This window comes from Xenopus tropicalis, chromosome 1 (assembly GCF_000004195.4).
Source record: "Xenopus tropicalis strain Nigerian chromosome 1, UCB_Xtro_10.0, whole genome shotgun sequence".
NCBI classification, from domain to species: domain Eukaryota; kingdom Metazoa; phylum Chordata; class Amphibia; order Anura; family Pipidae; genus Xenopus; species Xenopus tropicalis.
The window spans coordinates 16,891,823-16,909,172 of record NC_030677.2 but is presented as its reverse complement, the minus strand read 5'-3'; the positions used below and the strand labels follow the sequence as shown (position 1 = coordinate 16,909,172).

At 49.5% G+C, this 17,350-nt stretch overlaps 2 protein-coding genes across 2 annotated transcripts; one reads left to right on the top strand and one right to left on the bottom strand.

Moving 5' to 3' along the window:
* Positions 1-12: 12 nt before the first annotated feature.
* On the bottom strand, positions 13-5,324 carry pradc1 (protease-associated domain containing 1). The gene is made up of 5 exons (XM_002936272.5): positions 4,993-5,324; positions 4,593-4,693; positions 4,204-4,313; positions 3,371-3,538; positions 13-1,132 (listed from the first exon to the last, which is right to left on the bottom strand). The coding sequence occupies exons 1-5, from the start codon at positions 5,069-5,071 to the stop codon at positions 1,012-1,014; spliced, it is 579 nt and encodes a 192-aa protein (XP_002936318.1). The 5' UTR covers positions 5,072-5,324; the 3' UTR covers positions 13-1,011.
* A 739-nt stretch (positions 5,325-6,063) lies between these two features.
* Positions 6,064-17,350, top strand: cct7 (chaperonin containing TCP1 subunit 7). Its single transcript, NM_001037270.1, has 12 exons — positions 6,064-6,107; positions 8,884-9,037; positions 9,435-9,541; positions 12,119-12,244; positions 12,556-12,608; positions 13,127-13,298; positions 13,712-13,876; positions 14,791-14,979; positions 15,304-15,401; positions 15,620-15,752; positions 15,899-16,105; positions 16,745-17,350. Exons 1-12 carry the CDS (start codon positions 6,102-6,104, stop codon positions 16,961-16,963), a joined length of 1,629 nt encoding a protein of 542 aa, NP_001032347.1. The 5' UTR covers positions 6,064-6,101; the 3' UTR covers positions 16,964-17,350.

Here is a 17,350-nt window from a genome sequence, read left to right as displayed (position 1 = left end):
ATGCTGCACATATTCTAACCAACATAAGAGGCACAGTGTTTTATTTATTTATAAATCCAGACTTTCAGAATATGTTAGGCAATAATACAAGCTGACACATTCAAAAAAGACAAAAAAAATCCCCCCCCCAAAAAATATATATCGATTGCCTCTCTTTAAAGGGGACATGTGGCCTCTCATAAAATGAATTGTACTTAGCCCTCTCCTGCACATATTTTGTTGCCTATATTTTTAAATGCAATTCTAGCAACCAATGGGTTAATTCCATATGCAGGACTCTTGTCCAAATAGAAACCTTCCTGCATAGAGTGTGCCTGGGCAATGCCCTGTGGTCTATATGGCCATGTACTCGATAAGCCCCCCGCTACATTGTACTGAATCAAAGTCATAGCAACCCCCCTAACATTACAAACCATACTGATCGGAGACCTCCTTTATCCTGTAAACACAGCTTTAAAGCCTGATAAAAATAAGGATTTCCCCTTGGGATTCAAGAGAAAGTTGTGCTTTGTTCCCAGACAGGGGAGTGTACAAGGTGGAGACAGTAAACGCAATAAATGAATTTATATTTAAATGTTCGGCTAAAAGGCCATATCTACCCTTTGTACCAGGTCATTTATAAAATACAAATGCTGCAGAGATCTATTTAAATAAGATTTGCCCTTGTTTCGGGATTCAGGAGTTTGTATAGAAGCTCCAATCATGTTCTTTAGCTGCCAGGGAATTCTGAAGGTTTTAGTTCCAAGCCAGCTTGAGTACTACAGGATGGACCCCCCCCCCCAGGAAGTCAATAGTGCAAGAGACACTGCTACCCCCAGGCTGTAACATGTAAGATCACATGGACCCTGCGCTGGATATAATGTGCATTTCTGAGGAAGACAAAGGGAGCATCACAAAGCAGCAGTACAAGAAGAAAGTATCCGCCGGCTGAGAGAGGGCTACTGGCTCTAAACTTCTCCCTTGCCAGATGGGCTGCAGTAATATGGCTGTGATCCTGCTGCTAGGGGGTCACTACCAGTAGGTCCAAGGGGGCTGCTTGAGTTCAAACGTTGGAATGCTGCTGATGTTCACTGGGATGGAGATGATGGCCCAGGGAAGCCCGTGCTGCTCCAGGGAACGCTGGATCATGTACCTGCACAAAAGAGAAAAAAGGTTAAGTAATAGCAATGCCCACACGTGGGTAAATCAGCCAACTAAAGAAAATAAAGCCCCCTACGCCCATATACAGTCATATGGAAATGTTTGGGAACCCCTCTTAATTCTTTGGAGTTTTATCATTGACTGAGCTTTCAAAGTAGCAACTTCCTTTTAAAGGAACAGTAACACCAAAAAATGAAAGTGTATAAAAATAATTAATATATTATGTACTATTGCCCTGCACTGGTAAAAGTTGTGTGTTTGCTTCATAAACACTACTACAGTTTATATAAATACTCTGCTGTGTAGCCATGGGGGCAGCCATTTAAATTGAAAAAAGGAGAAAAGGCACAGGTTACTAAGCAGATAACAGATAAGTAGCAGATTCCCATTGTATTCTACACAGTTTATCTGTTATCTTCTTATGTAACCTGTGCCTTTTCTCCTTTTTTCAATTTAAATGGCTGCCCCCATGGCTACTCAACAGCTATTTCTATTAACTACAGTAGTCTTTCTGAAGCAAACACACAACTTTTACCAGTGCAGGGCAACAGTACATTATATTTTAATTATTTTAAAACATTTTTATTTTTTAGTGTTACTGTTCCTTTAATATAACACATGCATTATGGGAACAGTAGTATTTCAGCAGTGACATCAAGTTTATTAGTTTAACAGAAAATACACAATATGCATCATAACAAAATTAGGTGTGTAAATGTGGGCCCCCCAACAGAGATATGACATCAATACTTAGTTGTGCCCCCTTTGCAAATGTAACAGCCTCTAGACGCCTCCTTTAGCCTTTGATGAGTGTCTGGATGGCAGTATTTTTGACCATTCCTCCATACAAAATCTCTCCAGTTCAGTTACAGCTGATGGCTGCCGAGCAGGGACAGCCTGCTTCCAATCATCCCATAGATTTTCCATGATATTCAAGTCGGGGGACTGTGACGGCCATTCTAGAATATTGTACTGCTACCTCTGTATAAATGCCTTTGTAGATTTCCAACTGTGTTTAGGGTCATTGTCTTGTTGGAATATCCAACCCCTGCGGAACTTCAACTTTGTGACTGATGCTTGAACATTATCCTGAAGAATTTGATGATATTGGGTTGAATTTATCCAACACCGACTTTAACAAGGGCCCCAGTCCCTGAACTAGCCGCACAGCCCCACAGCATGATGGAACCTCCACCAAACCTTCCTCCATGCAAAGTGCTTTTTGTTATGACCAAATAAATCAATTTTTGTCTCAGCAGCCCAAACCACTTTGTTCCCAAATGACTGTGACTTAAATGAGCTTTTGCATACAGCAAGTGACTCTGTTTGTGGCGTGAGTGCAGAAAGGGCTTCTTTCCCATCACCCTGCCATACAGATGTTCTTTGTGCAAATTGCGCCGAATTGTACAAATGATATACTGATACACCATCTGCAGCAAGATGCAGGTCTTTGGAGGTGATCTTTGGCTTGTCTGGAACCATTCTCACAATCCTCCGCATATGCCGCTCCTGTATTTTTCTTGGCCTGCCAGACCTGGGTTTTACAGCAACTGTGCCTGTGGTCTTCCATTTTCCAATTACATTCCTTACAGTTGAAACTTACTGTTTAAACCTCTGTGCTAGCTTTTTGTAGCCTTCCTCTTAACCACGATACTGAACATTCTTTTTTTTCAGATCTTTTGACACATGCATTCAAATTACAAGACTACCCACAGTTTTGCACAGCCAGTTTTTCACATTTGATTTTAATTTCATACAACTAAATACTGCTTCACTAAAATGTTTTGTTCAGAAAATAGCCCAGTACTCAGATGTTCCTGGGAAATGAAAGATATACCACTGTTTTTTGTTGAAAGTGGAGTAAATTATTATGCAGGCTGAGAGGGGTTCCCAAAATTTTTCATATGACTCTATATAGATATTTAAACTCTGAAATAATGAAATGCAGCAATAAGTAAATGGGAAACTCTTCTCTGTGACCCCCCTTAAGCCTGGGACATACAAGTAACACCTGCCTGATGTAACCTGATTCACTGATCTCCAGCTTGTGAGTGCAGCATTTGGGGGGCTTGTGGAGTGTTGGGAAGAGTCCCCTGCTGGGACGTCACTACTGTAGGTGTGGCTCAGGCCACTATAATATTTGTGTTCCAATTATAATCTTGGCCCCCCGTGCCCTTGTGATTTTGGTATGCAGTATATTATTAGATGACTGTATTCCCTATGTACCTACCCATCTCTGCCAAGCAGGAACAGGGCTGGGATATCTACTGTTCTGCCGCTGTTGTCGTTGATCATGTCGACATAGCGGCTGTCGTTGTCTGAGGCATTATCTGCAATAATCACAGCCAGGCCCCCATGCTCCTGAATGACCCGTGTCTTGGACAAGAAGGAGCACCCCCTGTTGGACAAGAAAGAATGTAACATATTCCTTGACAGTAAGTCATCCTCACACATATTATATACAAATATCCTTGTGTTGCTGTAATGTAGAGGGGATTTGGTACACACAGCACAATGCATTAGTCCATCTGGGATAAAACCTTGGCTTCATTATCACTGCCCCTGGGTAAGTGTATCAAGTCACCCCCAGTAATTATCCTGGTGCAGAGCTCTGATTCTCTGTACTTGTAACTGGGCTGTTCTCCTATCCAAGGTCAGACTCAGAACTCCCAATGTGAAACAGAATGCAGTCCTCCTCCCAAGTACTGTCCCAGTGATCAAATAATATGACCAATACCAGCCTTACTACCTAACAACTGGTGCATGCATAAGCCCCATGGCAGATCCCATCAGTTGTGGCCATGTTGCAGAATGGGCAGTTTCCTGTGGCAGAAACATGATATCTCTGTCTGGGTTATAGGTCCCTCTCACTGGCGCTCCGTGTAATATTTATAAGGAAGTCTTATTCTGAGAGCAGATAAAGCATCTATAAACTTCTAACTGGTCACATAATGGCCTGAGAAGCCAGGCACAGCTCCTGTTCAGTTTGGGAATCATGCAGGGTAAATAGTAAGAGGTAACATGAATAGAGGAGAAAAAACAACGGTAAATGTTAAGCCTCACCCTCTCTCCACCAGTGCAATCTCCCCCTGGATGAAAGCCCCATTATTCAGCTCTCCACAGGCCTCAAGTGGGTCAGCAGGAACCAGGTGGATCTGGTCATATCTCTGGTTCTGCTCCGAAGGGGAAAAAAAACACAAACATATATATTATGTCAATACTGATTCACAGACAGAGCAGCATAACAGCCGAAGCTGAATAAGATTTAAGCATTTAGTAAGTCCCTAGGGCACACTGGCATTTCTCTGTGCAGCCTGATTGGCACCACCATAGGCAGTGTGATGCACATATATCATTATGGGATGTGCATGCAAAAGCATCATCTACATTCCCGCCAGTTGGCAAGCAGTGACTGTGTCTGGGATCCCGGGTAGGGAGAAATGAGTACTTACAAAGATACCCCCGAAATCCTTGGCTGGCGTGGCTGTGAAGATGTACTGGATGTCCCCTGGGCTCAGCACTTGAAAGTGCAAATACTGTCTATATCGCAGACCTGCACAACACAGGGTAATAATGATATGTTAGAACTGCTATTACATGAATGAGGGCAGTGCCAACAGATGGGCGATGGAAAACAAGACAGGTACAGGCTGGCAGCCTATAAGGCTTAGTCCGATCTAAAGAGCCAAGAGGGAATGGCTTATAGGCATAACAAGTCCTAGTGATGTGGATATAAGTTGGTTTAGCTGCCCAAATGCTTACCCTTCATTAGCCTCTACCCTCACCCATGGGTGCCCCAGCTGCCCCTGGGCACACCTACCAACCAGTGCCCCGTATGCCGTTTATACTTACCCCTGACAGGCAAGGAAGGGCACAACAGCAGCACCAATGTAAGGAACAGCTGGCAGCCCCTGCACACACCACCTTGCATGTCTGCCAATGCAGCGCTCCGCCCTCCCCCTCATCCTATTGGTACAGATCAGCGGCTCTCATTGGCTCCCCGTTTCATCACCAACCAATTACCAAATTCCGTCTAATACACAGGAATCCAATAACAAGCGTGTGTGTCCGTCTTCAGCACCAAGCTTGCAACATGGGGAAGCACCTTCCCCCCCACGGCAGTGAATGGTATAGCCCTCACACAGTCTTTGGAACGTGGGGGACGTTCCACTGGGGAAAGCCCGGGGGACGTCACAGTGCCTTATTACTTTCCTTATGCAATAAATGCTCCAGCACTTAACCTAAACTTCCCCCCACGGCAATGAATGGTATAGCCCTCACACAGTCTTTAGAACGTAGGGGACGTTCCACTGGGAAAAGCCCGGGGGACTTCACATTGCCTTATGACTTTCCTTACGCAATAAATGTTCCAGCACTTGAGTTAAGCTGCCCATCTGCACATTATTTCATAAATAAAAATCACAGTAGTTACTTCCCATCCAAGCCAGCGACATTCCACTACTCCTCCGGCTACATTGCCCATGTTACAGGGTAGGGCAGATAGTAGCAGGCAGACAAAAGTAAATATTATAATACTTTAATACCGATCAATGACAGCACACTTGCGCGCTGAGGGATTGGGTGTACCAAGATGGCGTAGCGGAATTAGCCCGCTTGTTTGGGTGTACCAACATGACTGAGAGTAAAACATTGCTTGTCAGGTATTTCTGAGCCCAGTGCGACTATCCAGCCTCTCTGCGCCTGAGCATGAACGCATTACATGGCCACAACCATAACTACGTTGGGCGAACAGGGTAGAATCCAACTTAGCAACCGGTGAAATCATGCCCTAGCCGGGCGAGCCGCGTCGTCAAGGCGACAGCTTCTAAACACGCCCCTTATCGCCCAGCCCCTCGGCCGTTGGTAGTTGGCTGCCGAAGGTTCCGGAAGGCCTTCCCGGTGCATTGTGGGAACTGCAGCACCCGGCTTCTGTGAATCTATACCCGGCGCCGCTCAGCAAGATGATGGTGAGTGTGCAATCCGCTTCCATCCTCCGCCATCCGGCCCGGGGCTCTAACGCACCCTGCGGCCCTTGTGTCTCCGAGGGGTTCTGCGTCTCTACCGCAATCATGTGCCGCTGTTTCACACAAAGCCGCAGCGCCTGTCTCTTGGCCTCATTAGCCGCTCCTCTCAGGGCCATTACAGGCTGCCCCGACCCTTCATTTAGCCTGTAGGGCCCTGGGCAAGTGGGCAGTGCTTACTATACCCTGTAGTGCCCCTTAGGCAGCCCCCCCCCCGGCACAGGCAGCCCCCCAGTCACCCCTTAGGCAGCCCCCAGTCACCCCTTAGGCAGCCCCCCAGTCACCCCTTAGGCAGCCCCACCCTGGCACAGGCAGCCCCCCAGTCACCCCTTAGGCAGCCCCCAGTCACCCCTTAGGCAGCCCCCAGTCACCCCTTAGGCAGCCCCACCCTGGCACAGGCAGCCCCCCAGTCACCCCTTAGGCAGCCCCCAGTCACCCCTTAGGCAGCCCCCAGTCACCCCTTAGGCAGCCCCACCCTGGCACAGGCAGCCCCCCAGTCACCCCTTAGGCCAGTGTTTTTCAACCTTTTTTGGGCAAAGGCACACTTGTTTCATGAAAAAAATCACAAGGCACACCACCATTAGAAAATGTTAAAAAATTTAACTCTGTGCCCAGCAGCAGTGCCCCCCTAGTACATTGGTGCCCAGCAGCAGTGCCCCCTAGTACATTGGTGCCCAGCAGCAGTGCCCCCCTAGTACATTGGTGCCAAGAGCAGTGCCCCCCTAGTACATTGGTGCCCAGCAGCAGTGCCCCCCTAGTACATTGGTGCCAAGAGCAGTGCCCCCCTAGTACATTGGTGCCCAGCAGCAGTGCCCCCCTAGTACATTGGTGCCAAGAGCAGTGCCCCCTAGTACATTGGTGCCAAGAGCAGTGCCCCCTAGTACATTGGTGCCCAGCAGCAGTGCCCCCCTAGTACATTGGTGCCCAGCAGCAGTGCCCCCCTAGTACATTGGTGCCAAGAGCAGTGCCCCCCTAGTACATTGGTGCCCAGCAGCAGTGCCCCCTAGTACATTGGTGCCCAGCAGCAGTGCCCCCCTAGTACATTGGTGCCCAGCAGCAGTGCCCCCCTAGTACATTGGTGCCCAGCAGCAGTGCCCCCCTAGTACATTGGTGCCCTGCCTACGGCACTCCAGGCAACATCTCGCGGCACACTAGTGTGCCGCGGAACAGTGGTTGAAAAACGCTGCCTTAGGCAGCCCCACCCTGGCACAGGCAGCCCCCCAGTCACCCCTTAGGCAGCCCCCCAGTCACCCCTTAGGCAGCCCCCCAGTCACCCCTTAGGCAGCCCCCCAGTCACCCCTTAGGCAACCCCCCAGTCACCCCTTAGGCAGCCCCACCCTGGCACAGGCAGCCCCCCAGTCACCCCTTAGGCAGCCCCCCCGCCACAGGCAGCCCCCCAGTCACCCCTTAGGCAGCCCCCCCGGCACAGGCAGCCCCCCAGTCACCCCTTAGGCAGCCCCCCAGTCACCCCTTAGGCAGCCCCCCAGTCACCCCTTAGGCAGCCCCCCCAGTCACCCCTTAGGCAGTCCCACCCTGGCACCCCTTAGGCAGTCCCACCCTGGCACAGGCAGCCCCCCAGTCCCCCCTTAGGCAGCCCCACCCTGGCACAGGCAGCCCCCCAGTCCCACCCTGGCACAGGCAGCCCCCCAGTCCCACCCTGGCACAGGCAGCCCCCCAGTCCCACCCTGGCACAGGCAGCCCCCCAGTCCCACCCTGGCACAGGCAGCCCCCCAGTCACCACTAAAGATTATTAGACTATAAGCAGTGCCAATAGCCCCATGGTACACTGCAGCCTGTCAGACACAGGGCACAGAGTGCCAGTCACCTAGAGCCGGTCAGACCGTGGGCACTGCCATTGCTACTGTGCATTGAAAACACTTCTATGTGTTGTTCATCCCTTGGGCAGTGCCAGTGTCTCAGTGATCCCTGTCAGACCTTGGCCAGTACTGGGGACCAGTATAGGTTGGCAGATCCTGGACATTAGCAGTGCCCCAGTACATCCCGGGTGCTACAGTACCACTGGGCGGCCCATAGCTGGTACCAGAGTCTGTTTTTCCTGCTGGGATTTTCAAGACCAACTCTTGATCTCTGGGAACCTTAACGTAACTTTCTCTTGTGAGGGGAAAGGCACATTTGTCAGGCAGGTTGCAGTTGGTCATAATCACTTGCCCATTGGGGAGACATCCCTGTCCCCATGAGCCATGAAGGCTGTTAGGGAAACCTCTGTGGGGCAGTTTAGAATGGGTTTCAGGAGGGAACCAGATCCGGCCCGGGGAGGGGGCCAAATCCGGCCCGGGGAGGGGGCCAGATCCGGCCCGGGGAGGGGGCCAGATCCGGCCCGGGGAGGGGGCCAGATCCGGCCCGGGGAGGGGGCCAGATCCGGCCCGGGGAGGGGGCCAGATCCGGCCCGGGGAGGGGGCCAGATCCGGCCCGGGGAGGGGGCCAGATCCGGCCCGGGGAGGGGGCCAGATCCGGCCCGGGGAGGGGGCCAGATCCGGCCCGGGGAGGGGGCCAGATCCAGCCAGGGGAGGGCCCAAATCCAGCCAGGGGAGGGCACCAGATCCAGCCCGGGGACGGCACCGGTGCCACCCAGCTGTGCCACTCTCTGCTAGTGGTTTGGATTTCCCAAGGCCGCTGTTAGCATAGGGACCCCGCACCCTCCTGTCAGTCACTGAATGGGTGCTCAGGGTGGGACTCACCCTACTGATGTTCTCTCTTGCAGCCCACACCCGTTATCCTGCTCAAAGAGGGCACAGACACCTCCCAGGGGGTGCCGCAGCTGGTGAGCAACATCAATGCCTGCCAGGTGATTGCCGAGGCGGTGCGCACCACCCTGGGGCCCCGGGGGATGGATAAACTCATCGTTGATGACAGAGGTAAGGGGAGTATTAGGGAGTCGGGGGGGGGGGGTTCCCCAGGAGCCACGTTTCTGCCCTGGGCACTATATGGTAACTCACCTTGTGTATTAGGTACCGTACATGCGTGCCACCCTTCTGATTGGCCAGCGTGCAGATCCCTGTGCCATTGCTATACACCTACCTGCCATACATGCACTTTATTCTGGGGGCAGTTAGTGTGCGAGCCCTGCCTTAGAGGAATAGGGCCATCTATTGGCCATAGGGAATATCTGCATCGAAAGCCATAGGGAAATGATTGGTCTGACAAGCCTTTATCTGTCAGGGGTGCTGGGAGTTACTCAGGCTGCTGGGAGCTATTCAGGGTGCTGTAAGTGGGTGTTTAGTAATTCCCTTTATTTATTTATTTTTTCTTCAGGCAAAGCCACAATTTCAAACGATGGTGCCACAATCCTGAAGCTCCTTGATGTGGTTCATCCGGCAGCAAAGACGCTTGTGGACATTGCCAAGTCACAGGATGCAGAGGTGAATGTGCTAAACACTCAGGGCCCAGAATCTTTATTGTCAGGGTAATGTAGCAAATGGGTAGGTGGGATAGTGCGGCGGGGGGGGGGAGCCTTCCTATCAGTACAGGGATAGTGCGGCAAGTGAGAGAGCCTTCCTATCAGTACAGGGATAGTGCGGCAAGTGAGGGAACCTTCCTATCAGTACAGGGATAGTGCGGCAAGTGAGAGAGCCTTCCTATCAGTACAGGGATAGTGCGGCAAGTGAGGGAACCTTCCTATCAGTACAGGGATAGTGCGGCAAGTGAGGGAGCCTTCCTATCAGTACAGGGATAGTGCGGCAAGTGAGGGAGCCTTCCTATCAGTACAGGGATAGTGCGGCAAGTGAGGGAACCTTCCTATCAGTACAGGGATAGTGCGGCAAGTGAGGGAGCCTTCCTATCAGTAGAGGGATAGTGCGGCAAGTGAGGGAGCCTTCCTATCAGTACAGGGATAGTGCGGCAAGTGAGGGAACCTTCCTATCAGTACAGGGATAGTGCGGCAAGTGAGGGAGCCTTCCTATCAGTACAGGGATAGTGCGGCAAGTGAGGGAACCTTCCTATCAGTACAGGGATAGTGCGGCAAGTGAGGGAGCCTTCCTATCAGTACAGGGATAGTGCGGCAAGTGAGGGAACCTTCCTATCAGTACAGGGATAGTGCGGCAAGTGAGGGAACCTTCCTATCAGTACAGGGATAGTGCGGCAAGTGAGGGAGCCTTCCTATCAGTACAGGGATAGTGCGGCAAGTGAGGGAACCTTCCTATCAGTACAGGGATAGTGCGGCAAGTGAGGGAACCTTCCTATCAGTACAGGGATAGTGCGGCAAGTGAGAGAGCCTTCCTATCAGTACAGGGATAGTGCGGCAAGTGAGAGAGCCTTCCTATCAGTACAGGGATAGTGCGGCAAGTGAGGGAACCTTCCTATCAGCACAGGGATAGTGCGGCAAGTGAGGGAGCCTTCCTATCAGTACAGGGATAGTGCGGCAAGTGAGGGAGCCTTCCTATCAGTACAGGGATAGTGCGGCAAGTGAGGGAGCCTTCCTATCAGTACAGGGATAGTGCGGCAAGTGAGGGAACCTTCCTATCAGTACAGGGATAGTGCGGCAAGTGAGGGAGCCTTCCTATCAGTACAGGGATAGTGCGGCAAGTGAGGGAGCCTTCCTATCAGTACAGGGATAGTGCGGCAAGTGAGGGAACCTTCCTATCAGTACAGGGATAGTGCGGCAAGTGAGGGAACCTTCCTATCAGTACAGGGATAGTGCGGCAAGTGAGGGAACCTTCCTATCAGTACAGGGATAGTGCGGCAAGTGAGGGAACCTTCCTATCAGTACAGGGATAGTGCGGCAAGTGAGAGAGCCTTCCTATCAGTACAGGGATAGTGCGGCAAGTGAGGGAACCTTCCTATCAGTACAGGGATAGTGCGGCAAGTGAGGGAGCCTTCCTATCAGTAGAGGGATAGTGCGGCAAGTGAGGGAGCCTTCCTATCAGTACAGGGATAGTGCGGCAAGTGAGGGAACCTTCCTATCAGTACAGGGATAGTGCGGCAAGTGAGGGAACCTTCCTATCAGTACAGGGATAGTGCGGCAAGTGAGGGAACCTTCCTATCAGTACAGGGATAGTGCGGCAAGTGAGAGAGCCTTCCTATCAGTACAGGGATAGTGCGGCAAGTGAGGGAACCTTCCTATCAGTACAGGGATAGTGCGGCAAGTGAGGGAGCCTTCCTATCAGTAGAGGGATAGTGCGGCAAGTGAGGGAGCCTTCCTATCAGTACAGGGATAGTGCGGCAAGTGAGGGAACCTTCCTATCAGTACAGGGATAGTGCGGCAAGTGAGGGAACCTTCCTATCAGTACAGGGATAGTGCGGCAAGTGAGGGAGCCTTCCTATCAGTACAGGGATAGTGCGGCAAGTAGGCAGGTGTGGGTGGCGGAACCTTGTTTTCAATACAGGGACAGTGCTGCAAATGAGCCCGTGTGGGACCTGCTTTCATTACAGGGATAGTGCTCTGGTTTTGGTGTGGTACTGGGGTACAGGGATAGTGCTCTGGTTTTGGTGCGGTACTGGGGTACAGGGATAGTGCTCTGGTTTTGGTGCGGTACTGGGGTACAGGGATAGTGCTCTGGTTTTGGTGCGGTACTGGGGTACAGGGATAGTGCTCTGGTTTTGGTGCGGTACTGGGGTACAGGGATAGTGCTCTGGTTTTGGTGCGGTACTGGGGTACAGGGATAGTGCTCTGGTTTTGGTGCGGTACTGAGGTACAGGGATAGTGCTCTGGTTTTGGTGCGGTACTGGGGTACAGGGATAGTGCTCTGGTTTTGGTGCGGTACTGGGGTACAGGGATAGTGCTCTTGTTTTGGTGCGGTACTGGGGTACAGGGATAGTGCTCTGGTTTTGGTGCGGTACTGGGGTACAGGGATAGTGCAGCAAATGTTCCGGCAGGGAGAGCTCTGGATTCCTGCTGTTACCGAGCCTGTTCATGACTGTATTTTGCTGAGCTACGGTTGTGCCATTGCGCTGCTGATTCTGCAGAGGAACAGCCTGTATATAACTACATATTGTTTCAGGTTGGCGATGGCACCACCTCTGTTACCCTGCTGGCCGCTGAGTTTATGAAACAGGTGAAGCCCTATGTGGAGGAGGGACTCCACCCTCAGATCATCATCCGCGCTTACCGCACCGCCACACAGCTTGTGAGTATCCAATGGTATTTCTCTAGGGATTAGTGTTTTGTGCGCCAGTCGGTGGCACCTACCAGTGAGAATTAAATAGTATTTGTAAGTTATATAACTTATTTGTAAGTTATATAACTTAGTTATAAATCGGTGATTTTACTATGTCTTTTGGGCCTTATTTGAAGTCAGATGTTGTGTTTCTTTTTTTTTTTTACTCTAACCCAACAAGTGCAAATAGACCTTATTGGCCATCATATTTATAGTATTTATTCCCTTTGCCATGTGGGTCACTGCTTGGAATAATTAATCGTGTTTTCTCTTGCCTCCAGGCTGTCGGTAAGATAAGGGAAATTGCAGTCACTGTGAAGAAAGAAGATAAAGAGTAAGTATATGATATAGTTCCCACTAGACTATGCTCTTTATCAGAGTTCTGTACCTGGGAAGGTGCTGGGGGAGGTTGGATTCACTTACCCAGGGTGGGTTCTTGCCTTGTCATGGGATGGGGCTGGAAGTTCTAAGACTGATCATTTACTGATAACTGTCTCTACTTGTGTTTTTTCAGAGGCAATTCTCAGTATTGTCTATGGCAGGGGATTTTCTGGTGTTTAGTAGCAATGAAAAAGTAGCTGCTACTAGTAGCACCCTTAGAATCAGAGCTCTGTGTCTGTGTAAGCACTGGGCATGGTTAGAGTCACTTACCCAGGGGGTGGTTACTTTGTGACCATGGGAAAGAGAGCAACCTAGAAACAGGTACAGCACACCAGCTCTATATCAGGTTGTTCAGAATTGGATACTCCCTAGTTACTCTTTCCTCTAGGGATAGATGTGTAATTATTGGGGTATTTTGTTCTCATTGCTATTAGCAGACATGAAATTTTCACATCTGTTTCCTTTATCTAGAGAACAGCGCCTCCTGCTGGAAAAGTGTGCAGCAACTGCCCTCAGCTCCAAGCTCATTGCCCTGCAGAAAGATTTCTTTGCTAAAATGGTAGTGGATGCTGTCTCCTTATTGGATGACCTGCTGCAGCTGAAAATGATCGGGATCAAGAAGGTCCAGGGTGGAGCATTGGAGGTGAGTGATGTTACTGAGCAGGAATTACATTGGAACGCTGCAAATTTGTCATCTGCTTTCTGGGTTCTGCCATAGTCACCCCAGTATTGTAGTACAGCCTCGCTCAAAATTGGACTGGGTTGGCGTGACTGAGTTATAGTGTGAGGAGAACTCTGGCACATATAGGTGGGAACTGTCTGCCATATTCCTTTTCCATTATGTAAGCTCTTTTGGGCAGGGCCCTCTTCACCTCCTGTATCGGTTACTGATTGCTTTATATGTTACTCTGTATGTCCAATGTATGTAACCCACTTATTGTACAGCGCTGCGGGATATGTTGGCGCTTTATAAATAAATGTTAATAATAATTATGAAGCATGCTGGTCTCTTCTATTCACTTCAGTGGTCTCAGTGGCTTTCCTTTCTCCCTGCAGGATTCTCACCTTGTGGCGGGAGTCGCCTTCAAGAAAACCTTCTCCTACGCAGGCTTTGAAATGCAGCCCAAGAAATACGAGTCCCCAAAGATCTCTCTTCTGAACGTCGAGCTGGAATTAAAGGCAGAGAAGGATAACGCTGAGGTCCGGGTCAGCAACATAGAGGTAATAATGCCACAGCGGCCATTTCTCCCACTGCCAAACATGGTTTTCTTGGTGACAGTGCAGTTACGGGACAACGGATACTACTTGCCCTTCTACTGCACAACCTCCCAGTAATTTTGGATAGGGGTCAGGCCTTAGAGGGAGCATTTCTATGTTGTGTAACACATCTCTTCCAATACATTCTGCCCCTTTTGGTGCTATTAAAGGTGACAGGTAGGGTGAAGTTTCATTTGGAGCTGGGTTCTAAAGATCTGTAAGGGTCAACATCAATTTCCCTGGATAGGGATACATAGAGTAAATATCTTTAGGTTTTCTTTTTAAGAGTGACTTTGGCTCAGCCCCGACCCCACTCCAGACTTTTTGCTGGCTTTCTCCTCAGGGTTCTACCCCCAATTCTCCATAGGCCTCTTCCATATATTGTTTCATTGCCTCTAGTTTGAAGACAGGAAGCAGGTGGTGGTTAGGTACCTGGCTATTTCCTAAGAACTTCCATCCATTAGCCACAGCAATTTTGGACTTCTTTCTCTGACCTGGAGTAGGTTTTCCCTCCTCTCCAGCCCTCCATTGGTTCCACTTTTCCCTGGCTCCTACTAGGCTTTTTTTCCCTTCCACCCAGTGTATTTCCCCACCTGGCATTACGTGTTCCTAGCACCAGTCCCTTCCAAAATCACTTGTCTGGTACGTTTTCCATCTGTCACCTCCATCAGGCTCATTCTCCATCTCACAGATGAGAGAAGCTCTTTCTTACTCTGACAGTGCTGCCTGTGTTTACCAGCAACTGAAAGCCTTGGGGAGGTCCAAGATCTACATATGGACAGTGTATATGTGAAGAGACTGATCTTCATGTCTATTTTGTGCCATTTGGTGCTGTATTTCTCGGTTAATAGTCTGTGTTCTTTGTGTGCCCTGTGTAGGATTACCAGGCAATTGTAGATGCAGAGTGGAACATTCTCTATGATAAACTGGAGAAGATTTACAAGTCCGGAGCCAAAGTCGTTCTCTCCAAACTGCCCATCGGGGATGTTGCCACCCAGTATTTTGCCGACAGAGACCTGTTCTGTGCAGGGAGAGTCCCAGAGGAGGACCTCAAGAGGACGATGATGGTAAGGTTTATGTGCAGCGCTCCCCTGTGTAACGTTAATGTTCTCTCATCTACAGAGCTTGGTTACAGCTTGTCTCTTATACTTTTAGTTAAACCACTGCCTGGTTGCAAAGGTTGCTTACCCCTGTAATGCCAATGTTATACCTAAACCAAACATTATATCCTACTCAACACAACCCAGTCATGCTGTGTGTTAGTAGTCTGTTACAACCAATAAGAGCAGGGGATTCTGTCAGCGATGCACAGCCTCAGTGTATTGGGCTAAAAAAAAGGTTGTGGGATATATATATATATATATATAATGTGTGTTTCTTATTATTTTCAGGCCTGCGGAGGCTCCATACAGACCAGTGTCAATGCCTTGACCGACGATGTGCTGGGTCATTGTGCTTTGTTTGAGGAGGCGCAGGTTGGAGGGGAGAGGTAAGGCTTTATTATGCCAGTGTGAAAAATGGAACCTTCATGCCCCTATGCCCTATGGGCAGCATGTAAATAGAATGCATTAACCAAATTCACATGTGACCATTCTTGTTGCAGGAAGGCATTTACATAGGGCCTTTATATGTGAATTCCATTGGGTTCCTGATTGGTTTGGCTGGATTGTACAGGAAAATACAAATGTCTGGTTTTGCTCCCTGCAGGTACAACTTTTTTACTGGCTGCCCAAAGGCCAAGACTTGCACGATCATTCTGCGCGGCGGAGCTGAACAGTTCATGGAGGAGACAGAACGATCACTGCATGATGCCATTATGATTGTACGGAGAGCGATTAAGGTAGGACTCTGCTCCTTAGGAAGCCAATCACAACAGAACCATTGGTTGCCGTGGGTTACTAGACCTAATTTTATCACGTGCAGTGCCAGAACTCACTATTTTCATGTGCTCTGGAGCCTCCAACTGACGCCTCTATTTGTTTGTAGAATGATTCAGTTGTTGCTGGTGGAGGAGCCATTGAGATGGAGCTTTCCAAGTACCTGCGGGATTACTCCAGGACTATCCCCGGCAAACAGCAGCTTCTGATTGGATCCTATGCCAAGGCCTTAGAAATAATCCCTCGCCAGCTGTGTGACAATGCCGGCTTCGATGCCACCAACATCCTGAACAAGCTGAGAGCAAAGCATGCCCAGGTAAGCCTAAGGGACTGCAGTCACGGAAATATTGTATTAAAAAATCATATTAATAGTGTTTCCTGGGACTCTTAAATCTTACTATTTGATCTTTGTCACCTTATACCTGTTTACTTGAAATTCACTGGGTCGTGGAACTGAACAAGGGAGATATAAAAAATATGTAAAATATACAGTAGAGGGTACACAAAAGATACTCCCTTTATAACTCAGTCCCCTCAGTGACTGCTAATATCCTTATCATTTACAGTAGGGGGTACATTATCCCTTATAATACATGAGTGATACTCAGAGTTCCCTGTATAACTCAGCCTGCAGCCTTGTGCCTTTATATGGGCACAGAACCCCTCAGTGACTGCTAATATCCTTATAATGTACAGTAGGGGGTACATTATCCCTTAGAATACATGAGTGATACTCAGAGTTCCCTGTATAACTCAGCCTGCAGCCTTGTGCCTTTATATGGTCACAGAACCCCTCAGTGACTGCTAATATCCTTATCATTTACAGTAGGGGGTACATTATCCCATGCCTATTAGAAGGAAGCCTTCGTTAGCCGGGGTTGGGTTGTGCAGACAGATAACTATTACTTTAGGCGATGCTGTTTGGAATTGTGCTTAATGCTGGGGATATTTTCAGGGAGGAATGTGGTACGGTGTCGATGTTAACAATGAAGACATAGCGGATAACTTTGACGCGTGTGTGTGGGAGCCGGCCATTGTGAGAATCAATGCACTGACCGCTGCTTCTGAAGCTGCCTGTCTCGTCCTGTCTGTGGACGAGACCATCAAGAACCCACGATCCTCAATGGATGGCGCTCCAGCTGGGCGCGGCCGGGGGAGACCACATCACCACTGAAACCCCTAGGTCACTGCGCCACTGGGTTGGAAATGGGGCAGGAACATCCCAGTTTCACTGAAGTACAGAGAATGATGAACTGTTGTGCAGCTCGTGACTCCCGACCGACTGCAGGAGGGAACATGAACCTGGAAGGTGTTGGAAGCGAGTGGCGGCCATTGCTCTGGGGCTGCGGTACAGTTTGGCACTTATTGTCCCATATGGTGTGACTTAAAGACGGTTGTTCCATGAGTTGTGTGTAACCCTGTTCCAGCGGTGTAGGAGGAACGAGCCTGTAGCATTATGGTTCCCACCGCTCTGTACTGCTCTCTTCACCCTCCTGTTTTGTTACTGTATTTATTTCTATTCAGCAGAAGCTACAAAGCCATTAAATGCACTTCCTTCTAA

Coding starts and splice junctions, on each gene's coding strand:
- pradc1 (XM_002936272.5), bottom strand. CDS start 5,071: ATGCAAGGTGGTGTGTGCAGGGGCTGCCAGCTGTTCCTTACATTGGTG. Junction 4,694..4,992: donor CCCTTCCTTGCCTGTCAGGG/GTAAGTATAAAC, acceptor TGTGTTGTGCAG/GTCTGCGATATAGACAGTAT. Junction 4,314..4,592: donor AGGATTTCGGGGGTATCTTT/GTAAGTACTCAT, acceptor CCTTCGGAGCAG/AACCAGAGATATGACCAGAT.
- cct7 (NM_001037270.1), top strand. Junction 9,038..9,434: donor ACTCATCGTTGATGACAGAG/GTAAGGGGAGTA, acceptor TTTTTTCTTCAG/GCAAAGCCACAATTTCAAAC. Junction 12,245..12,555: donor ACCGCACCGCCACACAGCTT/GTGAGTATCCAA, acceptor TCTTGCCTCCAG/GCTGTCGGTAAGATAAGGGA.